Below are 26,497 nucleotides of genomic sequence, written 5' to 3'. Positions count from 1 at the left end.
CAAACACTAGAATGTGGTTTGTATCTAAAAAGAAACTAATGGTTTGATGCTGCAATTCATGTACAGCCAAGGTTGTGTGGAGGTCAGACCCTGGGATCACATGTACAAAATTGTACAAAAAAAGAATATTGCAGGACATAGCACACAACTGCAAAGTAATCAAAGAATCTGAAAGCAGGATCCAGTGTTCTGTTGAAACCTCTGCTTGTGGCAACATAATATATTAATATCTGTTGTAATATACACTATGTAAATCACTGTAGGATAAATAAAATACAAGAAAATATAAAAGAATCTGTGAACAAGAAAGCTCTTCTGAAAACACAAAGCCCAACTGTAACATTAACATACATAAATGACAGATTAAATAGCCTAGAAAGAATATTGCATTTAAAAAAAATTCCTTCAAGACTCATAATATCTGCAGAAATGTTATAATGTTAATTTTTTGGTCTAACATCTCTAAGAAAGGGAGTTTAGCCCTGTATGTGTCTTAGAACTACAGTCATATAAAAAGCAAGTAATTATAAAAGGTAGGTTTTCAATGTTCTTATTTGTTTCTTTTTGCCAGTCCAGAAACTAGCACCTCCTGTTCTGCCTCAGCTGGCAGGAATACTGGACAACTTGGAAGTCAAAACATTTGTGAACCATGAGGGAAAAAGAAAACTGAGTGAAGGCTGTACTTTGACAATAGTCAACCACCTATTCTGCAAAACTCACTTTTGGACCACATTCTCCCACTCCCTAAGAAAGACTCAATCACAATCGACTCCTCTGTGGGTACCTACCCCCTGCAGTTGTCAGTGACAGGTTCTGTTCCAGTATTCACTATTCATTTACTATTTTTTTTTTGTAACTGTCTTTGTCTCTCTGACATAGATCTATTACATGGAAAGCAAAGTAACAGATCCAGACTGTAACCTTTCTGTGTTGCAATAACAAGGAAAACCCTGTAAAAAGAAGAAATAACCCAAATTTCTTTCTCATGTACCTATCACATTTTCCAAAGCAGGTAAATTTGTATTTTTACCATGGCTTCCATTCAGAAACATAATTTTGGCCCTGTAGACCGATCATCTCTAATATTATTATCTCTGTAAAGAAAAGAGGCAATTCACAGTGAAGAATGTGATCTGAGCCTAGGAACTCAATTCAGTCATCTAAACATGTATGTCCAGTGTGATCTAGAGTACTCTTGCCTTGAACACCTCCAGTGGCCTGCTCCAGAACATGAGTTTTCTGGCAATGCAGTGTGGGAGCTGACAATCCTGTGTGGGTGTCACAAATCACTTAGGATGTATCAAATGGCATCAGGTGCCTCTGTCTTACACTCCTTGCTAAGTTTTCTGCATCAGGGTACCTCTCCAGAGGTGTTCATTTGCAGAGTTTCCCCATGGATATCAGAGCTGTTCTGCTCTCGAGGGGCAGATCTGCATTTTCCTCCCAGGGCTGTATTGGAACAGCAGGCAATCTTGGCAAGGAACACAGGGAAAAAAAGGAATTTTGACATTGTATAGTGTCAGTCAACAGTTACATGGAAACATTGCTAGCCTTGAAACATTGCACCTGGAATGATTTCTGGTTCCTTTTCCATGGATAAGGTTACTCCTTTCAGCTCTTCTTTCTGGCATATCACCTTTCAGATTGTTTAGACAGAGTAAGCTAATGATATGACCATGCTGCAAGTAGGTTAGCAGTCAGCAGGGGACCCCATAATTTCATTTGCTACCTGTACCAAGAACATATCTATTCTTCAACTAAACATGTCTGGGACATAACACAGTCTCTAATTAAGTTCTTTATTAATTACAGAGCAGGTGTTAGGGGCCTGAAAGTAATATTGTGTTAGGGTTTTGATTAAAACCTTGTCTTCAGTAATTGCCACAGCAGCAAAGGAATTTTGTTGTGAAGATTATATGAATGTGCATGACAAAATATCTTAATACGAAGACTATTGCTATGAATTAATTTGAGTGGTAATATTTTTAATCAGATCTGGAAATAAAAACAAAACTATTAATCAAGAAGAATGCTGACAGCTGTGCTAGATCCTGGAGGTAAGAAACAGGCATTTATACCCATGGGGAGTGCAGTGCAGGAGCTTAGCAGGCAACAGAGTTCTCATAAGGGAGAGATTTTGTTCTCAGTTAAAATTAACAGGGAAGTGTTCCCAGTGAATTCTTCTATTTCCCACTCATAGTTTTAGTATCTCACCAATTATATGGATAAACTCTAATTTCAGTGTCAGTAATCTTAGCCTTGGTGCAATCTTTATGAGCAACCCCATGCTCAGGTGCCCAGGATGGAAGTGACAGACCAATGATACCATATTTTCCCCTTCTCTTTTCTCTCTGGACCATTGCAGTCTGGAGCATAGGTCCAATCTTGTTGCTAGGTAGAGGTGGTTCCAATTCTATTTTTACCACTCAGGGATCTCAGGAGGGCTACACTCTCCTGAAAACTGCCTGCAGTACAGAGGTTAAAATTCTCTCTGCTAGGTAATTTTGGCAGTATTTTTATATCCTTCCTTGTTTTGAATATTTTTTAAAGCTCTTCATTGGCCTATGCTTTGTCTCCTTTCTTAATTCCTCTTGGGCTCATTTCAGGACATGATACTACCTGTCTAAGCTTCCTTACAAACTACTTTGCAGAGTATGCAAATTTATCCTGACTTCCTCTTCAATTACCAGGTTTTCGTAATTGCTACAATGGGGATATGACTTCTCTTCTCCTTTTTATCTTGTCCCCTCTTCAGCTCCTTTTCTGAAATTAACTGGACAGAATACCTAAAGAAATTATTTTTCCTTTCTCTGTCCTTTCCCTTAAAAAATGTATCCCTTCACCTGTGAATTCTTCAGTGAAACAAGCAGCTGAATTTAATTTATCTCTCTATAAAATCCTAACCAGACAAGTCTTTTCAGTTAATATGTCACCACTACCTTTCATTCTCTACCTAACACTTGCTTCTGAGCTGTGTGCTTCACATTTAACTGGACACTGTTTTACTCTAATATTCATTGAGTCTCCTCAATCAACACCTTTAAAGCAACACCTCTAACCTGTTTGTATTTAGACCACTATTTTTCAGAACAGTTGCAGATATGTTCATACTTCTTTCTTCTACAGAACTGAAGTATTTTCTACTTTCAGATACTCTGGTGCAGATTTGTGCTTCTATGGATGTTTATACTTGAGTATTGCTTTCATTCTCTATCTCGTTAGATCATTCAGAACAATGTTTGGCAGGATGAAGGGCAAAAAAGCAAACCAGACAATTGTAATTTGAGGAAAAAAAATCAGAGAACTATTGGAAGCAAAATAATTACCAAATTTGATAATTTAGGATGACATATTTGCCATTTATAAACTCATAGTTAAACACTATCAGGGTTCCTCTAGTAGCTGGCATTACCTCATCAAAGTCTGCAATGATTTCATTCAGTAAGCGCAGACATTCTACTCCTTGGTTATTCATCTCAGTCTGGGAATAAAAGTCAGCAAATCCAGGAATAGAAGCAAACATCACACCAACAGCATCATAGGATTGAGAGTATAATTCCTGAAAAAACAATGAGGAAAAATGAAGTGTTAACATAATGGAGAAAATGTAATTGGCAGCAATTAAAATAGCTTTCTTAATATTTCCATGCATTATGATACCTTAAAATCTGATGTTGGCATGAGTATATTAAGGGCTAGCCAGGTTCAACAGGAGGAGGCTGACAGCTCTTAATGTTTTTATTGCAGATTATATGCAGGGTTTTCCCTTTCTTTGAATGCCTTCTCTTTCTGCTTCTCAGGTCAAGGAGCTACACCAGCAAAAGTGAAATGGAAATTTTGCTTTTGATTTATATGAGGAATGACTTGAATACATTAAGGATTCATTGTCAAGTACAAATACCAGTTATCACATTTTCTGGTGGATAATTTGTACTTCACATTACTGCAGCTCTTTACAAGTTTGTTTTTTCAGAAGTTTTCAGAAAAACTTTACTCTCTGGTAAACTCTGGTTCACCTAAGGTGGCTGTGGACCTCTTTGGTTGCCTGGCTCTGGGAGATGTTCCTGCTTTTAGGGCTCAAAAGGAGGGAGAAACAGAAGTGGGAGTGGTAATAGAGTTACTGGGGAGGACAGAAAGCAAATTATAAGGGATCAGTTACAGAAGGCTATTAGGATAAAGTATGCCCTGGAATAAGCTTCCACTTACATTATTCATATAATTCACTCTGGTACTGAATGACAAATTTATTTATGAATGGACTTGTGTCATTACATATGTGAAAATGTAGACAGTTCTTGTCTGAAGTAAAGCTAATTTTTAGGAAAAAACACTAACTTCAACTTTAAAGATTCCAGGGATTGCTACCATAACTCCTGGTATGCTTTTCTTGCAGCTAATATACCACCATCATATGTATTCTCCTTTGATTTTCCTGGCTTCAACTTCTGTAGTTTTAGCTAATGGTGGACACTTCCATTTCTGTTTATGAACTTTTCTTATGTCATCTTTTCTCAACATTCTTGTTAGTGGCTTTAAGAAGTGTTAATGCACTGGTTTCGTGATAAAAATATTTACTGCTGATTGCCATACACTTGACATGAACAATTCAGGCCCTTCTTTCTTCATCCTGCTTCTCCCTAAAAAAGAATCCTGAACCTCTGTTCTGCTCTTTGATATGCTGCTAATGCTTCTACTTATCCAGGCTCTTTTGCAATGTGTCTTAGAGTAGATGTGGGGAAATTCTTTTAGTTTGCAAAGCCACTGCAAAGCTTTGATTGAGAAAACATGATTGATTCCCTTCCTGCCCTTACACTTTGTTTCACTGAAGAGCATCTTCAGGGTTGTGGAAGCCATACCCTAAGAACACTCTTATTCCCTTTTGTGGGTACAGAAAAAGTTAATACACACATTAATTTCTGGGTGCTTATGAAAGATCTGACAATGTGTGCTAGGAGAAGCACGAATACACTCAGCCATACTCGTGCCTTGGATCATGAAGATAGAAAACAACTGCCTGAGCCTTCAGTTGCTCCATTTTTCTATTTTTGGTAAGAAGCATAAGGACAGAAATAAAACATCCATAAGAAATTTCTACAGTACATATTTGGGAATTCATTTTTTTGAGAGCGGAGAAATTAACTTAATAGCCAGACATGAACTGCAGGATTGATTGCACTGAAATCTAGTAGATTTTTCTGTCTGCCAGCTCATGCATAAATCATCCCCAACTATAGTTACTCTGGAAATTGCCTTACAAAAAGCAGGGTTGGTGGAATTTAATTCAGTGGCAAATTATTGAAGCATCAGCAGTGATCCATGGGGCATCTGCTTGCTTCTGAAGATTATTATGCATGTGACCGTACATGAATGAAAGTGTAAGATGGGAAACTTATTCAGTGAAAATCCATAATGCAGATATGCCAGAACACATTGTTGACTGATATCAAGGTCTGCTCCACTTGCAATGAAACATTTGAACCTGGTTCCTTTCACACTCACATTTTCTCATGTGCATAGCAGTGTTTCTACGGCACTTTCATACCCGCAGAGTTTAAAATTTCTCAAGAGTGATTTCTAAAGTGCTTTTTCTTGGAGCTTCTCACTGTGTCATCCTTCCCTAGGTGATACTTGAAATCAGAACACAATGATTCCTCATTGTGCAGTCTAATTAGTCTGCCTACATGCATTTCCAAAATGTACAACAGAAAATGGTAGCCTTAATTCCTTTTTGCTGCATGATCAGTAGATATGTCAATGCTGGCAAAGTGAATCTTGCAACATTCTTTCCCATTATAAAAGATAATTCCAACATTGCATGAAAAAAATCCAATTTCATCATACAGTACCTTAATATGTATGTAATATTATAATATGCATTTACTTTGTTTCTAATGAGGAGTAAGTGACTTACTGCTGCTATCAGAAACAAATTCTAAAATTTACTTTATCCATCTTCAAGCTTCATTTTAGAAATATTCAGAGACTCCATTATCATGCTTTTCTTTGTGTACTGCAAACACTTTTTAGGAACATAGCCACAAACTGTTGCTGAAATGGGTGTTTTGTTATCTGCCACAAACAGGCAATTCAGGGGCAATATGAAATGGCAAAAATGTTCTCTTGTGTCTGCAGATATGAGAGCCTCAGGTCTGTTGCAGCTTGTTCCTTCCACGGTCACTGTCAGGGCTCTAATAATACTTGTGCAACACTGGGCTATCATAAACTTGCACAGACATTCTGTTAAATTCACATATCTTTTTATTAATAGTAGATTTTCATAGACTCAAATACTAGATTTTCATACACTCAGAGATTGGAACAGAGTTCTGAATCTCATTTAGTACAATTTGCTTTCTAAGCAGGACCAATTAGATAAGTCTTTCACAGCCTTTTTGATTTGAGGGCTGAGCCCTGCTCAGCCTTCACAGAATCACAAAACTACAGAATCATGGAATTTCTGGAGTTGGAAGGGACCTCTGGAGGTCATCCAGGTCAACCCCCCTGCCCAGGCAGGTCACCTAGAGCAGGCTACACAGGAATGCATCAAGGTGGGTTTGGAATGTCTCCAGAGAGGGAGACTCCATGACCTCTGTGAGCAGCCTCTTCCAGGGGCCTGCCACCCTCTAAGCAAAGCAGTTCTTCCTCATGCTGAGGTGGAACATCTTGTGTTTTAATTTACTGCCATTGATACTTGTTCTGTCCCTGGGCACCACTGAAAAGAGCCTGGCACCATCCTCTTGGTACCTGCCTTGGAGACATGTAAATGCAATAATGAGATCCCTTCTCAGTCTTCTCTTCCCAAGTGTCTCCTCATAAGAGAGATGTTCCAGGCCCCTAATAATTTCTTTATAAACACTCATTAGGTACTTGAAGGCAACAATGAGATGCTCTTTCAGTCTTTTCTTCTTAAAGTTGTAAGATCTCAGGTGTGTCAGCCTCTCCTCACGTGTTATGTCCCCCAGTCCCATAACCATCTTGGTGAATTATTGCTAGAATTTCTCTATGTGCGTCCCATATGTTTCCTACTGGTGAGTTCAGAACGTGGAAACATCACTCTGGGTGTGGTCCTAGAACCTTTACTTCAAAACATGATTATTTTCAATGTTGATCAGATACCAAATATTGGCAGTGTTTTTGCAATGAATCCTACCGAGAAATGAGTTTCAACAATTTCCTACCAGACCTATTTTTCTTTTACTAATTAGACAAAAATATCAGAAAATTGACACATACTTCATTATCCCGATCCTTCTCCAGGAAGTGACGGGCAACATGACTGGGTAAAATATTCCTTAGCATGTTTTCATTGTGCTCCCTCAGCTCCTTCATCTCATTGATTTCTTCTTTTGCTTGAACACGCCACAGAAAATCCAGCCTTGCTGTGTATTCAAGCTGTAGTTTCAGAAAGAAAAAGAGGCAAAAATAAAACCTGACAAGATAAGAGTAGAGATTGTATTGCCATCCTGGCAGACTGCTCCTGACATGTAACCGCCTTCAGTGCTGCTGAAGATCTCTGAAACAATATGATTTTCTTGCCAGAAAAAGAGATTTTATTCTTTGCCTTATATACAGTGAGACTTTCAGAGTAATCTTGAGCAAAATAATATTTGTCATATTACTGCTATGGTCAGTGGATATAAACTGTCACCAAATTATTTTCCCTTTAAGCATATCCTTATTATTTAGATAATGGAGTCTGACAGGAGATAAGGTATTGGCAGGTATTGATATGAAATAAATATGTTCCCTTTTTCATAAGTATTTTCAAATTAAATACAAAATTAGCATAAGGCTAACTCTAAACTCTTGGCAAGGATGTCCTTCTCAAGAATTAACATCTTTCAGCAAAACTCTGCATAACAGCCCAAAGTATTCCCAAAGAGAACGTCCAAATCTGTGGCAGAAAAATGATATAGTTATACTGTTGGGACATACAGTTATTTGCAACTTTAATCTTATAAAAAATAATGGAGAACATGCTATTTGTCATCCCTCCAATACTCTGTGCCTGTATTGTGGGATCAGAGTCTACAATCACAGTTTATCCATGCAAAGTCTCACTGCCTGCAGCTAAAAACTGAAGTGAAATGATTTCCAGTGCGCTGTGTGTGCAGAACAAAATCTGCGCACAGCAGACCTTATACATGCATACATATATGTGCATTGCTGAGATATATATAAATTCTTATTTATTTGAGTATGAATGGCAACTGTCTGCTAGCTGAAGCAGGGAACATGTTGAAGCATCGTGTCACTTGCCTGAGAGGCACGTGTGTGTCAGCACATGGACAACCCAATACTGCCAGAGATTTTGTGTTCATCACATTGAAGCAGAGTTTTAAGCAGGTTTCAAGGCACCGGATACTGTAGCTTGTGCAAGGGATGACTTATTAAGCTACAGTATTACTGAAAAGGATGGAAATATATATATATATATGTATATATAGTTAGTAAACTGAAAGAGAACATTTATTTGTGAGGTTTGAGATGCTCCAACCAGAGATGATAGCAGCCAGCAAAGAAGTGTATTGTGCCAGCAAATAGATTAATTTTACAATTTTGAAAGATATCAGAAGGTGCTGGGATAGAGAAATTTTTTGAAATACAATTCATATACCAAACTAAAATAAAGGAGCAGCCTGCAGTGGGTGGGAATGACTAAGAGGGGGTTCAGGCATTGTTTAGTGACTCATCTTGGCCACAGTTTTAGTCAGCAGCAGTCATGAATGGCAAACTCTTCAGGAGAGAAAAAGCAAAGCACTTTGCAAGGGACCTTGTATGTTGGTTGTACTCTAGGGAGCTTTCCTTCCTAAAAGTTAAAAGTGACCATGGCTTGATATAAATATCCAAAACCTGTATGCAACTTGGCAGTGATTTACTTGCCCTCTGGGTGCTGTAGCCAGCTTTATAAACAAACTTTTTTCTACTGATATGTTGATCTTCTGTCTTGTGACCATTAATCCCCTGAATTAATGGCAACAAAAAATGACTGTCAGGAAAGAGTATTTTAAACACATTTTTCAACCTTTTTCTCTTTCCTTTGGCTTTCTTTTATGCTAGAAGACAGAGCCCATACCAGATAACTGGCTTTTATCTCTATCAACTAACTGAGAAGAAAAAATTATCTGTAAGTTTTCAAGGAGCTCTAAAAGTGTTTCAAATATTGACTTCAAATAGGAGCTGCTACTGTATTTTGAGTCCTTTGATGCTTTAAGATATTTAATGCTACTACAATAAGAGCTTGGCAAAAAACTGTGGTAGTTTTTCAGAGTTGATTTTTTATGCTGCTCTACAGGGAAATGTCACATCTCTAAGCCTAGCTCAGAATAGCAGCAGCTAATCTTTACATTTTAGATAACATCGTTCTGGTTATTTATGATCACATTTAACATGAAATACTTTTCTTTCATCATCAGTGGACTATCAAGATGACACTATCAGCTCATAAAGAGTGATATATACGAGATTTGAAAATTGAAACTATTAAGATGTTTTGCTAAGATCTTATATTTGCTAAAACTAAAAGAATTGTAGGGTTGAATTTAAGGTCTGTTATTTGATTTTCTAAAGAAATATTCCTGGATTTAAATCCCAAAGTGTCCATGTTTTCCTGCCCTGATATGTAGCTTTAAGAAACACCTTTAATTACAATAGTTAGTGAAAAAAAGAGAGTTGTATTACACAGAAACCCTAACATTATTTCCTCTACCCAGCCTCTCTGCAGACAATTGTCACATGCAATTAAATTAAATCTAATAAAATGGTACTACACACGTTTTTCTCAAATTTCATTTTAAATTTTGGGTGCTAAATATGGCATTAACTTTAAATCACAATAGATTAAAAAAAAACCCAATAGTTAATTATTAAAAAAAATGAACATCCATAAATATCTTACAAAAATAATCCTTTTCAGTAAATCCACCTAGAATAAGACAAGTTTTAAGCTATTCTACTTCAGATAACTTGTGCAGCTTGTGAGCTGGGAAGACATGCTGGAGGACAGCTTTATTGGACTTAATGTGCTCCTCAATTCACACTTTAGAAAAGGTTTTGGTTTTTTTTTTTTAATGTGGTTTGAATGGAACTTTTATATATATATAAGTTGATAGCTATACAGAAATCTTCAGGTTAATAATAAGAAATTAAGCAATTCAATGAAATGTCCCTGGACTCTGCCTTTGGATGCTGTTAAATTGATAGACTGGCCTTATGAATCATTTGGGAGAGCATGCTGGATTTAGCACATCTCAGGGACCATTTCCAAGGGCAGTTTTAGTGCAGCCATCCTGTTTTATGTAACCAGAAAGGTTAATAAAATGGAAAATAACTTGTGCTCTGTTTACAGGCCTCTGGGCTGGAAAACACTCTTAAACCCCCCAGATCAGGCTTTTGTAGAAGACAGACATTTACACTCAGGATTGGGATCCTGAAGAGCATTGCCTGGCTTCAGCCTAATTCTTACTCCACCTAAACTTGTCTAGTGATGTTTTTCTTAGTACCTTGGCTGATTCCCAAGCCTGAGATTTTTATCTTGACTTATGTTAATAATCATTGGGAATACTATAAGGCTTATCCCAAATTTGAGTTGTTCGGTTCTTATTTGTTCCATATTATTCCTAAGTGGACTTTATGTCGTGGTGAAGACATGTCACAGTTCATTTCCATCAAATTTAGATGTGTGCATTGCGCAAAACGTATTTCATCCCTTGCTTCCCCTACTCACTCATTCCTCATTCCCCCAAAGAGAAGATAAACAGTAGGAAAATTAATAGAATATTTAGGTGGTGGTTTCTTTTTACATTCATGTGGAAGGAATGGAGGCTCTGACTTCTGGGACAGTTTAGAAAATTATTGTAATAAAGTGTATAATATTGTCTTATTCATCACAGCTTCATTCCTCTCTTACTACCACATTCCAGGAGGATTGAGAAATGCTGGAATTTATCAGCCTAATGGTCTTGAGGGGAAAACCTTTAGGCAAGTCTAACAATGTCTAAAGGCAACTGTGCTTGGTGCTTTCTTTAAAACAGTGTACCCCTTGCTTTTTGCGATTAGAAACTGCCTCAACTCAGCATGTTTCACATCCAGAGCTTGAGAGCCAGAAACACTGTGGAGAAAACACCCTGCTTTAGCTGGTTTTTATTCAATGCATTTGTCATTTTAAATCTAAATTTGCCATAGTTCTCTCTCCCTGTACATTGTGTATGTATTCCTGAAATACCTAGTTTCTCAATTCCTCCTCAAGGATGACAGTCCTAAAGCTCTGAGGCCCCTAAATCCTGTTTAAGATCTAGGTCAGTGTGAAAGGATTCTTGTAAGTGGTCCATGACACAGATGAGTAAGTACTGGTGCTTAACCCAAATTTTCCTCATTTCCTTGAGTCTGTTGGTTTTTCTCTATAAACAGAATAAGCTATTTCCTGTAGTTTCATTATTTACTGGGTTTTATTCCCTCTCTATATTTTGGGTTTATGCATACTCAAGTACACTGAAGCTGTCAGGTGCCTCCAGAACTGCACAAATGTCTAAAATAATGGTGTCCTGTTTGTTCCTTCAAAAAGAAAATTTAATATAATTTGAGTATTGCTGAATAGAATATTGCACATGTTCTTTAAGAATGCTAGACAGTGTCAGATGTGGGGTTTCTTTAATCAGATTCTGCATATGGTTTATTAAATTGTGAAAGGTCATATGCTCAAGAGGGTAAAAAGGCAGACAGTATTTTAAAAGTAATTGTTGTCACATCTTGTAATTGCAAGGGACAAAGGGAAAGGTTGAATAAAATGTTTGCATTACCTGTTGACCATGATAAAATACAGCTAAAAGGAACATTGCCATCAGTAGTAAAGACGCCTCCTTTGTACCCAGGAAGTCTGTGCTGGAGAAAACCAAACAAACAATAAAGTAAAATACAGTTATTTATTTTCCAGTGTTGTAATTGTTCAGAAGTTTCATTTCATAAGTGATAATTTTTGTTGTTCATTAAAAAAAAATACTCTGTATTTGAAAATTTAATTTAGCAGTAATTAGTTCAAGAGAACAGGAGTGTAATTGGAGAGCTCCCTGTTTGGAGACACATCTTAAGTAACTAAATTGTAGCCTACAGGAGGTACACAGGAGGTGATGAGCTTTCACTTTCAAATGTGATTTGCAAGCTGTGTGTCAGTCAGTCTCTTCCTGGGAGCTTGGAAACAGCATCTGTGGGGTGCAGGAGGTGACATCGTGGTGGGGAAAGGTCGAGGTGGAGCTGACAAAGGGAAACCTCCAGGCTGTGAAAGCAAAAGCCCAGTGAATAAGGCTAGAGATAAAGGATGAACTCCAAGTCAGGAGCTGAAATGAAACATCCCCATATTGTGAAAAGGGTTTGGAGATGACAGGGATATAGCATGGATTAAAAGAGGACCAAAAAAATGGCAAGCAGTAGCTAGGACTGGTTTTACTGAGCTACAAAGAGGACACCAGAGAAGCCTGTGACAAGGGATATAAAGGAAACCCTTGCAGACCACAGGGAAGCAGAGAAGATGAGCCAAGCAGGTATTGGCTGTATGAAATCTGCTGTATGAAATCACTGAGGTGCTGTGCATGGAGCGCAAAAGAAATTTTAAAATAAAATGAGAGAGGTTAAAAGCAGTAACAGGGAGTTTAAAGTATTGAGAGAAATTAAACTTATGTGGAAAGATGAATAAAAACTGAAGAAAATATCTCTGTATGCCAGGGTGGTTTTTTTTTTTAAAGCATGTTTCCCAGGGAACAGACAAAAGGGGCTGGGGAAATGGTAGAGCCAAACTTATAGTAAAGCAAATGAGAGAAAGAAAAAATTGGAGTTGAATTAAATAGAGATACTTGTAAATTATTTTGTTGAAGGGAGATGAGAAAAGGAAGTGGTTATGTGGTGATAAAACCTTGAAATTTTAAAAATAATAATAAATGAGTAAATAAGGACCAGAGATTGGAAGAGATTTTGGGACAATCTTTAGAATGTCTTGAGATCTAAGAACAAAGCAAAGTCCAGGTACTGGATCTGTTTTCCACAGTAATTTTTAAAGAAGTACGGAATGTTATTTGTCAGAGGACTCCTATGACAGAGAAATTAGAGAAAGAAAGAGCAGAACTTGAGACTAAACCAAAATGAAAATTTCTAGTGAGAGAGATAACTGAACTGCCCTTGTGGTCCTAATGAATTTACTGTGCTGGAAATGTGCTGCTATAGGGTGAGTCATCAATACAGAGCAAAAGCAAGCAGGATGTGACCTTGTCATCTGCAAATATACTGGAATTCAAATGTTACCTATTTTGAAGTTGCCCAAAATACAACCTCCAAATGAACACATTCCAAAAGGACCCCTTGTACGCTGGCTAAAGGCAGGAGCCTTAAAGGTCTTAGTCATAAACACACCTGTTATTGCATATTGTGGTGTTGTAGCTATACCCACCATAGCTGGATGAGTTTTGTAAGGAGCTGCAAACCCTTTTATTCAAATTATTATTTTTATAGCTAAAAAACCAATTTTCCGGGCACACAATCTTGAACTTCATTCTCCCTAATATCAGAGCTTAAGTTCATATCCTTGTTGTGAGAGTGGAGCATCTCAGCTGATTTCCCTATGTCTTGGGCTGTTGGCTACTCCAGGGAATATTCCTGCCTCTTTCGCACTCTTCTGTAATAACAGTCCCCAGAGAGTTTTATTAACAGGGAATAGAGGCTACTCTGAATTCTTCAAGCTTTTCACACAAAGGAGATTCTTTGCCATGCCTGGTTAGTGACAATTATAATGATTTCTACTTCTAGTTACTTAGCTAAAGTTTTGCTTACTGCTGTTTGTCAGATTTGCTGGGGTCTGTTCTGGATATATGATATGTCTGTAGGATGATAATTAACATTAGAAAAAGGAATTACACCCCAAGTCTCTGGTACCTTGGTACTGTAGGAAGCAAGTAAGGAAAGATATGCATGCAGAACCTCTCTATGTGTAAGGACGTGGCTGTTGTGAAAATTAATTGTCCTGCAGATCCCTGCTTTTCTCTCACTCTGAGCATCTTTATCTGCATGTACAAGCACAGACAACTGCAATACTACCCTGGTCAAGTATCAAAGACTGAAGAATTGTTTTTCTGAATGATTTAAATTACTGCTGCTCTAGATTCAGTTATTGCAACACTAATTGCATCTCTGACTCTGCAAATCATTGTGGTTCTTCTGTTCTCTTCAGTTCCTCTTCCTGGGAAAAAAAACCTGGGAGGAGGAGCAGGAGGAGGAGGAGGAGGAGGAGGAGGAGGAGCATGTCCTTCCAGTATTCTTCTACAAATCATGCCTGTATTCCTTATATCTTTCACAACTGCACATTATTTGTTTCGATTTTATTCTAAAAAATCAATTGTTCACTCTTTTCTTAAACTGAGAGGAAATTTTCGACTGGTATCTCTGGAGTTTTCAAGAATAGAAATTACCAAGTTATGTGCATTGCAATGCATATTTTTAGTCAATATTGATAGACTATACGAGATATGAAATACAAGTCCTGATCACTATTTAAATGCCCTCTTGAAAGGAACATTTTAATAAAAAGGCTTGAGAAAGAAACATTTGAATTAGTAATTGCCTGTTGCAACCATCACTCCATATTTAGCTATGGTGCTATCCAATACACTCATACTCTGGCAAGACTTGAACCATCACCTTAAGAAAAAGGAGTTGCTGAAGGGGGCTGTGGACACTTACTCTCCATTGTGGTTAAAGTTGTCATATTGCAGAAAAAGGGAAGCATAAATGGTTTCAGTCAGCAGAGAGTAGATCGCAATCATGATGAGAAGTACTGCCAGCTTCAGGACAGAGTTGAGACGAAGAAAGACTGCACAAGTCACCATTGCCAGCACACCAGTGAAGACAAAATACTGAACAGAAAACAGCACTGGTTAATTTTGATGATCAGAGATAAGCATCTATGTAAACAATCAAGTAACCAGAAGTATGGAAAGATTATTTTGGATTTCAGTGTTCAGCTAAGTCCTTTAAGGGCCCAGGGCACTTTGAAAATAAGTGTTTTGCCAAAATAGAAGTGAAATTACAAATTCTTTATTTTTCATTGTACCTCCATGTCAGCAGAGATAGTTTTCTGTGCCTTTACAGTATTTTCATTGCATTATAAGGGAAACAGCATCCTCTATAATTAAAAGAGGAAAGGGAGAGATTCTGCATGCAGTAGTTTGCTACTGTAAAGTCTACTGGGAGAAAACAATTTATATTCCTTTGGAGTCTAAATTTCCACAAGACCCACAAAATACTCAGGATGGGAGAATCGTATTTCTACTTTAATTCTTCCCATGCTACTGAAGAGAGAGGATAAAGCCACAGATTTGGACTTTATTTTCACTTTTTTTTTTATTTTTAATATTGTAGGTCTAGCTTGGTTACATTACTCTCTTAAAATGTGATGTCTGGAAGTTTTATTCATATCTTATTTTCTAATCTTTTCATTGTTTCATTTTTCTCAATGATTAGTCATCTGCCAAATGCAATCCATGCAGCTGATACTGGATAGAGAGAGACAATCATGGTCATGAGCTGTTCAGACTTAAAATAGCAACATCAACACCCACAGTCCAAATGTAGTTTAAATTAACTCCAATCACACAGCTTTAGGAGCTATCGTATTCATTTTTCTGGGTACAGCTTTTCTTTAGTGAAGTTTCTCTGTAGGAAAGTCTGCATCCCTGCTGTTGAGAGCATACTGCTGGCAGTATCATGACACTGCCATATGACTTTCTAAGCAACATACTTCTCTTATCTACACATGACCAACACATTGATTTTGTTGCCTGCTTGCTCATCTTAGAGAGGGTTTCTTTTTTTTTTTTTCTCCAAAACCAATCTTAAAATAACCATAGCAGACTAACTACTATCTTTGTCATGTAAGAAGTTCTGCTCTCCATTACATTCATGTAAATTAGGTAGTGTGTTTTATTGCACTAGGTTCATTGAATCATTGCTAGGTGTGTTCCTAGCATAAAGGTTCTGTATAATGTTCAAAGGTTAAATTTTATTTGTAATGCCCCATTAGATTTTAAGGTTAATTCCTTCTGTAAACAGCCTCTGCTTTTTCTATCAACATATGGAAATATTCCCTTCTTGACAGTGTTGAGCCCCTGACTCCAGCACAAGGTAGTGGTTGCCATATAACCTTTGTGGATCCACAACTCAGATTCAAAAGTACCCTCAGAAATACCTCAGGACAGGAACAGATGTCCGTAAAAGAGGCAGAGGAATTGAAGGTCTGGTTCTTCAGGGCTATTGGTTTGTCAAAATCACACCACAGCTGTGAAGAAATAAAACAATATCAGGGCCACGCTGTGCACTGGTGACTAACTGCTTGTCTGGCTGTCTGGGTTCAGGGCTGGGACTGGCTGACCTGCTGCTCTCCATGCCAGCTCTCCACCTGGCACCAAGGGCTGAATAAATGGACAGTAAGAAGACATACTGTGGAGATGAAATGGAAAAGGGGGAGCTATTTGTGCTGCAGATATTCAACATCTGAGTAGCCTCCCTATGCTCTCTTTTCAGAGTGGAAAGATGAGCTTCTCTGGGACTTCCAGAGGACTCCTGTTGGACTCTTAAAAATGACCTCTTAAAGTGCTTAGACTTTGTTATAAACTATAGAGAAAATTATTTAAATGGGAGCACAAAATCAGATTGAATGTGTGCCTTTTCTGCAAGCTGTTTTAATCTGCTATGGATAGTGTTATCTTTTTGGATACAGGACATCCAGCCTTCATTTTCATGATATCACACAGACCTGGTTGTACCAAACATGATGTGGTCCCAGAACAGCAACTGTGATGCTTAGAATGGGAGGGAATAAAAAGTCACTCATGAAACTATGGTTATGATAACGTAATATTGCTTTTTGTTGTTATGACCTGCATTGATTTTAATGGTATTTCCAACCATTGTCAAGTTGGAATACATTATGGTCTTAAAATGAAGAAAAAAATCATTAATTGCTTCATATTTTGACACTTAAAGCAGATGGAGTCTCCTGTCATATATTTATTTGCTCTGGGTGACTATAATAGGTCATGTCATCAACCTGGTGTGTACAAGCTAATTAGAGGTCTTTTTACCCAATAGTTAAAGAATTCATTTAATGAGGACCAATTTCTTATCATTAAATTCCAATTAATTTTGAACCTGGGACTCTTTTGTTTGTTCTTTTAGCCACACAGCCATCTCTGCAGTGCAGGAGTATTACCTGGCTGGCTGTGCACTCTTCTGTGACACCAGACAATTAATGGTACCTTCTGAAAACTTATGAGGTATAGAACGCCTCTCTGCAGGGCAAAATGTCACAAGAACAAGAACAGGTGTTTTTTTAAAGAGACTTTCAGGATCAGAAACTTAATTTTATAACAATAAGAATACACTTAAGACTCACAAGACTCATTTGCACCCCATGTGAAACCAAAGCTTTATGGCTCAGAAAACATCTGAGTCTTAGACGCCTCTGGTTGGCTGCATTTGAACTCAGTGAACACACAAAACTGTAAGACTGAGATGTTACCTGTTCTCAAATGCATGCAGGTCCCTCCTGAATAAACTATTATTATGGAAGAACTTTGGCATATAAAATAATGAGAGTATATTAGTATTGTCATCTCCTATAGAGATCAGGACTCAGTGACTCAAGTCATTATCCAGCTGAATATATAAAAATACATATGACTGTTTCCTGTTTTATGGAAAACTACTGGTGTGACAGTAAAATGTAATTTTCTTTTGACTGTCTTTGGATTAGCCAACCCAGAAAATTGCAGAGGACAAATCTTAAAAAATAATGTACAAGAAATCAGGGGAAGTAACAAACTGGGCATAGATAGTGTGTTAGAGATATTTTTTAAGATCAAGACCAATTGTACCAAAATCTTTCCTGAACGGTATTTGTTATACATGATTTTAAAACTTATAAATTCTAAAACACTGTTTAGTGATTTATATTGTAATGCACCACTGTCCTTTTTTTCAGGAAGTTTTCAGCTCAACTGAACTTCCTGACATTTACTGTATTTATATTTTTTTGGTAATGATAGAAACACATTTTTTTTTTGCTGACTTACTCTCCTATCAGTAATACTTTTAATCTCTCTGTGAGATATTTACCACATTCTTGGCTCAGACTTCAGCACCTGTCAGGTTGTCTGACATTATGATCTGCCTAAATTATGCAAAGCTCTCTCATGCTGCTGAATACATGAGTATAATCAGGGCTCTATTGGAATTTTTTAAAATTATTATTTTAGCAATTGTTTTATTTTTCTTAGTAATCTAAATAATAGTAGAACTGTAAGATGAGCTGAGAATTTATGAGAGGAAGAATTTAACATCCACAAGCATTTATTGCATTGACAGTCTCTAAGAAAGTATTTCACATGTCAGAAAATTACAAATGGTCGTCAAAGACTGGATATGTTTGACAGAAACTCGACAAAAAGTTTTAAAAATAGATGATACTCATGAGGGAGAAATAATTAGATATTTCAGAAATACACAGACCAAACAATGGATTGAATTTCCTGAAGCTGTGATGCTTTGCCTTTTTTATATTATCTAAATCACAGACAGCTTATAGATGTAGTTAGCAAGTCATGTAGCAAGCTTAATAATTCATAAATCATCTTTTACTGTATAATATTCCCTATAAGCTTACAATATTGATGATGGCTCCAAGGAAATTAATCAGAATGGATGCAAAGATAATGACATTCCTTGCCAAGTAGGTCTCATTAATCCAGCAGCAAGTTTTCCGGAGCATTAAGGGTAAACATTTGTAATCCTCTGCCGTAGTTATCAGCACGAGAGCGGAGTGCAGCATAATCAGGATAGAAAACTGAATGACCATTGGTATCACTCTGGGAAAAAAAAAAAGAGAATCCGGCATTAAATCTCAACACAATCAGTCAAGGGAAAAGCTGGACAACATGTCCATGTAGATCTAGTCAAGAGAGTCAGGAGGGCTTATCACCCTGATCAACCTTATTGTATTTTGGATACAATTCATCTCACTGCATAGGTATATGCAGATAGAAGTCACCTTGAGATTCAGATCAACTCACTCTCCAGTGGCTATACTTTGATCCCGGGTTATGGACACTGACAGAGGGTGATGCAAGATTAATTCCTTCAGTTTCCCACAGTACAGCAGTATTCTGCAACAGCCTTCTTTCTTTGCAAAGCCAAGTGCCTGCGATCCGATTTGGAACTGATAGTTTCTAACTATACCTCAGATATATTTAGACAGTCTATATTTGCTGGTGTAGCCTACCAGTTCTGCTAACCTAGCCTGACCCAGCTCTGAATGAAACCAATTTCAGGCCTTCAGAAAGATTAGGATCGAGCCTCAAGAGGTCCAGCCTGAGGACACTAAAAATTAGTACTTATTTTGGACTGCCAAACTCTATATGTAAGACCCATGTTATTGAATTAAGATACTATAAAGGGGGCATCTACACACCTAAGTCTGGAATATAAACCCAAAATTGCATAATAACCTGCTTATGTGCCTGAGCAACTGACACCTTCTATTTCTTCACAATAAATTTATAGGCAACAATTTTTTTTCCACTGTAGCAGTTCAATTAGAGATTGATGTGCTTGTGACTTGCCTAAGCCTGCTTGATTTAAAAATTAATCTGAAGGTGGCATAGTATGACCTCTGAGATTAACAAGTATCTTTGCTAAGATTTTTATGTGAGTATGCTGATAGGATCAAGTACAATAAAATTCATAGACAAGGTTAGAGGAATCTGAACAAAAAACTTTAATAATTTTCTGTCCATGAACTTCTCCCAGAACTGGGACACTGGGCTTGGATTGCCCCTTCATTCAAGAAGAGGTTCAAGACCAATTGATTTTCTTTTCAGGGTTTATCTTACTGCCAAGATCAAGTGAAGTTTGAAAAGAGCTTTTGCCTTCCCTCTTTCTGATGTACAGTCCCAAATCAACAGATTTGACCCAAAAGGAAAACTTATGTAAAACAGAAGATACAAGTGTTTAAATTAATAACAATTTGAAATCTGCTTTCTTTTCTTTCACAAGAATACCCCAGAGAAAAATGGGCAGAAATAAGAGTATCTCAGCAGTTTAGTCTAGTAAGACCTACTGTCCACGTGAGCATATAAATAGTTCATTGCAGGAAATTGATGACACTCCCAGGCCTCTCAGATGGAGAAGATGAATCACTGCAAATTTGGCAATGTAATATAATGGTTTCATAAAGGACGGTTATGGTAAAAAATATGGCATTGGTTTATATCACTTACAGTAATTTCTCCAACTCCATATTTCTGAGAATGAAAACTATTGTAAAGATTTTTAAATTCATGTACATCTGCCCTGTCAGGGAAAAATGCATGAATGGATCAAATATTTATCCTTAGGGGGACAGATATAAACTGAGATAAAATTCTGAAACTTCCATACCTATTAGATTTGAGATATGATTCCCTTCTTTAACATACAGACTAAGGTAAACTCTCTGGGAAACTCCCCAAAGAGCCTTAGTAATATATGTTCTATGACAATTTAAATAGCATTTCCACCAAATTTTCAGAAACAAAAAACTCAGCTCAAAAAATATTCACATGTCTACTTAAGCAAATGCAAAATTTCATCCTTGTTCAACAGAAATCTGAAACACTGAAAAACTCTTATATATGTCTTTAGGAAGTGGGTAAGTTACCATGAGTACTGAATTATAGCTTGTTAGTGGTTTCATGGAAACTATTTCCATGGTTTTCCATCCCACTATTTTACTTCTCTGATATTTACCAGAAGTGTAACAAATGAATATGCAGTTCTTTCAAGTATTCTCTGAATCCCAAACCTGCCTAACTTTGTGATAGTTTGTTCAATTGCTCATGCCTTGAACTGCTTTTGGAACTGCAGCTTAGAAAATTTGAACTTCCAGATTATTTTCTCATTCAATATGTTTAAGCATATTGAAACCTTCTCACTCAAAACCCCTATCCTGTTATTTTAGGGTTGCTCATCTGTTGACAGGCATGCTTTTTAAAAAACTGAAACACACTTTTTGAAGCAGAGTATCAGAAAATTAAAAAAAAAACAAGATCAAAATTTGTCTCTTTAATCCTTGACAGTGATCTTCAGCTCCTGACAGAATATAGGAACTGCCATAAAACACCCATGTGTCTCCAAAGCTTCTCTCACAAAAGAGGTAGTGGTAAATATCCTTTCCCTAAATATCTTCCCAGGTTCTAGCAACCAGCCTTTCACAGCATTCTTGAAGACAAGGTCATATTTTTTAAAAAACCTCTGCTGATTTTTCTTGTAGGAATTTATCTAATCTTAATTTTGACCTATTTGTATTTGCAGACTCTTTAACATTCAGTGACAAAAAGGTCCTCAGGGAAAAACACAAGACTACTGGCAAGATGAGAAACTAGGAGGTGAGACAGCTGCAGGCAATGTTTGTGTGACTCCTTCTCCCTCACTCCAATGGACTGAACACCCTCACATGAGTTAACAGAGATGAATCTGTGCAGGTAGAAAAAAAAGTTTTTTTTTTTTTTTTTTTTTTTTAACCTGGTATGGCAGTGATTGATATAGCAGCAGAAATCTTTTTGGAAAACAGGTTCTGTTAATAAGATCCATAAATCTTCTTGTACATACTGAGGAAAAAAAAAAACAAAAACAAAAAAACACACAAACAAACAAAAACATCTACCAGAAGAGAAGAATTTTAAATGTGTACTGGGAGAAGAACTTCTAAAAAGCAAACAAACTTACTAGGGGCAATATAGCACATAAGGAACAACAGAAGGTCACATACTACTCTGGGTACTTTCTCAGCTGAGAATTATAAAACATATGAGACACAATTGCTACAGAATGTAGTTGTCTGCCTGCACCTAACCACCACTTTGGTGTTCTCAGACATCAACCTGGTAACTCAAGTCTTCCAGAAATGATCCAAGAAATCTTGCTGCACGACTGTAACACAATAAATATCTTATTTCTTGTACTTTACTGTCAACCATAAGTCAAGGTTCATCTGAGTGCTAGAAACTACCAAAGAAATATCTTATTCTGGGCATTCTCTTTTAACACTTGCTCTGTCAAAGACCAAATGGGACGAGAGGGTTTTTACAGTGGCAGTCCTATTCTAGAAATCTGACCTCAGTCCTTGCACATACTCTTGTGATCTCATTATTAAATTGTAGACAAAAATGCTAAATGATATGTTTGAGTCTGTGAAATGTGGACACCGAGGTCTCATCTATGTCAGATTTTCATCCCCTTGATAGGAATACATTGCTTGGTCAGCCTCAAAGAAGAGCAAAGTGAAAACAGATCTACCAGATCGCCCTCGTGTTTATTAATGGCCTGAGACTGCTTTTCCCAGCTGGGCACATCACATTGTCAGCAGCAAAGCAAGCAGTACAATTCTCTTACAAAGCATTTATTAAACAAAACCGAGAGAGTCACTGATACCCAAGGTGATTATCAATAACTTAGCAAAGAGGCACAGCTATTGCTCTGGATCATGTTTCACCAGGACACACTGTGGCAAATTTTTGTAACTTAAATTTCCACTTAGCTTGGTGGTAGTTCTACTTGAAAACATAACAATACATACACAAAAATACAGTACATGATGCTGTCTCACTTGAAAACATGTAGCTGTAGATATTGTGGTAAAAAAGGAGTTAGTATTGCAAAAAAAGTGAACAAATATTTCCAAACACTTCTGGGGAACAAGCAGATTTTTTTGGTTCATTGCACATCAATCCTAAAAATGTTATTCCACCATGTCCCTAAGGCTGCCTTCAGATATATAGAGATATATTTCTGTATTTACCTGGAAGAAGGGAGCAAGCTTTGGATAGCGGTGATAAATACCAGAACAATAAATGCACACACCAAGTTTGATTTGAATACTTCATCCCGCATTTGAGAATACTAGAATAAAAAAAAAAACACAACAAAACACACACACACAGAAAAGCTGTTATACATGAAGTAATTTCATTAAGCTTGATGTATATAGGAGACATGGGGAAAATTAGCACAGTGCACCAATAAATCAATAAACCTGAATTTTGTTTGAAAATAAAACCCATCAAATAAATTGTTAATAGTCTGGTAAAATATTTTAACCAAGAGAGTAAAAATATGTAATTTGCAATACAAAATTGTTCTGCTTTGTTCAAAAATATTTGTTTTAAAAATCCTGAGGTAGATACTAGGAGCTTGTGCTGCTGTATAGAATACTAAACATTTAATTGCTTATAAAATACTTAATAATCAGAGAAACCACAAATTTCCTCACATGAAGACAAGCACTGGAGTCATCTGTGACTCTGCATGTATGATGGCACAGAGATGTCTCCATGATGGTCAAATTGAGGCTGGTCTGCTATTTTTTCTAATTTTCTTTTTTAAGAAAAGTATACAGTTAGAACATTCTGTGACTATTTGGGATGCTGGGATGCTGACACTCTGTATCCTAACAAAGTCAGAGGCTGTGTGGACACTTTGTGATATGGGCATTCTCCAAATGTAAAAGACTATTTGAGGTGCATTATTATAAAGATTTATTGAAAAAAAAAACTCTCCAGCATATCAAACAACTGAGAATACTATCAGGTCCTTTTTTAATGGAAATTACCAAGAAATGGAGTAACAGACACATCGATAGACCACAGTGGATCAGTTAAAGTGGAAATATTAACCAAGTCCTCAGCTGTTATTTATAATTGCTAATTCAATTAATCTGCAGCTGTTTATAGCAGATGAAGATTAGTCCATAGAAATATGTTTTGTAATTCTCTATATCTTTATGGATGCCACCAAAGTTTCTTTGTTTATAAGAAATACTGCAAAGGCTTGCCCCAGTCATTTTTCTTCCTCTAAACAATAACTTCATTTTGTTTAAGCCTTTGCTGTTGTAAAGGGGCTGAAAAAAAGTTTATAACAGTCAAAGCAATATCAGATACCAGAATCTCTCTCCAATACTTTGGAAATAGGGAAAACTGCTGCTATAAATGCCTAGAAATCATTATAACATAAAAAAAAATTATTAAGAAATGTGTCAAGAACATACAATGAGAGAGTCCAGCTTTGAACTGGATTTCATAGCTAATTTGCTCTTGAAGGGAGATCCTAGCTAGACTTAGAGTATTTTCCCTACATGGACCTTTGGTTGAGACATCGTCTCAGCATAAACATCTGATCAAAACAGTCTCAAGCTCCCAGATGGAAAAAAGATTTCACTTCCCTGCTCCTATTTGCCATGAGTAAGAGAGGGGGTTCATTTGCTGGTGTTCCTCATTTTGACTCCTCCTCTCCTGTGATTATACCTTGTGTCTGCTGTTGGCAGTATCAATTTGGCGTGATTTTTGATAGTGGCCACAGGTAATTCCACTTCATTTTGCTGCTGGAACCCCAGAGGCACTGACCCTGATTTCATGTGCAAGGAAACAAAACTGCATCAGTCTGCATAAATAATGGACCAGGGGCTTTTTTTAAATAGGGAAAGAGAAAGGTATTTTCCTTAAAATATAACACGAAATCCCAACTGTTCCATAGGGAAATTAAGGCAAACTAGATGAATAAAACACAAACATAGAATGGCCTGCTGTGTTGAGCATTATGTCAAAAGGATGGATGCTGTGTTCTAATCAGTAGCAACATTGTGATGAGGAATTGTTGGCATCCCTAGGCAGCACTGACATAAATGATAAATGTAGCAGCTCTATAGTAGCCTACCCCTTAATGACTTGGAGAAGTAACCGAAGGATTCACTAAGCCTCAAGGCCCTTCAAAAATCATGGGGAGGCATGTAGCCAAGCAGAGCTATGTAGAGTGGTAGGAAGAATTGTGATGTGACCTTGTCTGCAGTGAAAACCTTCCCTGCAGCACCCCACAGAGCCACCTGTGTTTCTGTGACTTGCTCATGGCCCAGTGAAAGCTCCCATGGGGCTTGGGCCATTTACCTGCACTGCTGGGAAGGAACTGTTTATTCATGTTTATCTTGCCCAGCCTGCTGGCTGAAGCTAAGAAAGGCCAGGATTCTTCTGTTGAGTAAGCTGCTTATTCCTCACATTTCTCTTCCAAAGCCTCTTTGAAAGGGGAGCACCAGTAACATGACAGGCTTCACATGTTCCCCTAAAGAAAAGGTTTGTGCACTGGGGAGGAAGGTTTTTGGTCTTATCTTCACTGCTGCTATTTGACTCAGAAAGGACCTTAGAGATGAAAAGGGAGACCAGGTTTGTTCTTCATCAGAGTAATGTTGGAAAAGTTTCTGCAATACAGGAGAGGAATGGAAGAATATATTTCAAGAAGTCTAAAACAGAAGAGGAAATGAAGGACTAATGAAGAGATGTCTACTCCTGAGAAGACCAAAGAGTAGACAGAGATCCAGTTGCTGACCAGCAATAGAAATGTTGCTGAACAGGCACAGAGTTTGCCCAGTGTCTCTTGCAGACCTCCTTGCAACTGGAATTTTCTGAGTTGAAGGAAGGAGGTGATGCCTGTGTCTGCTGAGATACAGCAAGCAGGAAGAGCAAAATTCTTTTCCTACTCATGTAATTTCTATTTATCTTACCAGTCAGAAATTCTGAAACAGAGAAAATCAGATATTTAGGTCTAATATTTGAACTAAGAAAACATGTACTTTGAAATTCAAAGCTCTTTTGATATTTCCAGTGTGCTCACCTCACAGAAAATACGTAAATGTTTCATGTCTAAACCTAGCCCGTTTTCTAATCCAAGTACAAATATGCAGGAAGACTTTGAATATCTTTATACAAACATTTACATTGGAAACTTTATTTAATAAATCCCTACCAGCATGTAAAATTCCCTGTCCTGTACCTCTGGTTTACCCTGCATGAAAGTACATGGTATGTATATTTTAAGGTTGCTGATGTTTAGGGAGATCATCATGATGATATATTTTAATTATTGGAGTAATCTGTAGTAGTATCAGATTTTCCTATGAACTATTATATAATTGGAAATTTTAGTATCTTTTCATGCTGCCATAAGAAATACTTTCCTGTGATGAGTTGCTCCATCTGCCTACATGCTATTTGTGAAAAAAACCTCTAGTAAAATTGAGGGTGAATTGTCTCTAAATGACATATCAGGCATTAATGAGTCAAATACAGGTTAGTGATGACTAGTCCATTTCAGTAAAGAATCTATAAAATATACCAGGTGGAGTCCTGCACAAATCCTGTGAAAAATGAAATATTGCAGAATTCCTATGGAAATACACATAATGCCTCAGAGAGTTAACCCATTCTCTAATGTAACTGCTACTACTTGCTGTGGAATACACATTTATCCTATCACCATAGAAGGACAAAGAGCAATGACAGAAGAGAGGAGTGGCAAGATGCTCCAGTGGCTTAAACTGCACTGACATAGAAGTTATCTAAACCAAAAAAAACCAGGATCTGTGCTAGCTCCATGGTACTTT

The 26,497-nt window shown here is 37.2% G+C and overlaps 1 protein-coding gene across 2 annotated transcripts in view; it reads right to left on the bottom strand.

Annotated features, from left to right (window-relative positions):
• Window positions 1-26,497, bottom strand: part of ADCY8 (adenylate cyclase 8) — a 118,315-nt gene that overhangs the window by 7,951 nt on the left and 83,867 nt on the right. For both annotated transcript variants that reach the window (XM_068180999.1, XM_068181009.1), the window contains 7 exons: window positions 22,871-22,971; window positions 18,701-18,902; window positions 16,226-16,315; window positions 14,722-14,894; window positions 11,799-11,880; window positions 7,234-7,392; window positions 3,413-3,559 (listed from right to left, as the gene is read on the bottom strand). In XM_068180999.1, coding sequence (XP_068037100.1) covers window positions 3,413-3,559; window positions 7,234-7,392; window positions 11,799-11,880; window positions 14,722-14,894; window positions 16,226-16,315; window positions 18,701-18,902; window positions 22,871-22,971 — 954 coding nt within the window. The remainder of the gene's footprint in view (window positions 1-3,412; window positions 3,560-7,233; window positions 7,393-11,798; window positions 11,881-14,721; window positions 14,895-16,225; window positions 16,316-18,700; window positions 18,903-22,870; window positions 22,972-26,497) is intronic.

The sequence above is a fragment of the Anomalospiza imberbis genome, chromosome 1 (genome assembly GCF_031753505.1).
Source record: "Anomalospiza imberbis isolate Cuckoo-Finch-1a 21T00152 chromosome 1, ASM3175350v1, whole genome shotgun sequence".
NCBI lineage: Eukaryota > Metazoa > Chordata > Aves > Passeriformes > Viduidae > Anomalospiza > Anomalospiza imberbis.
This window is presented reverse-complemented; position numbering and strand designations above follow the sequence as displayed.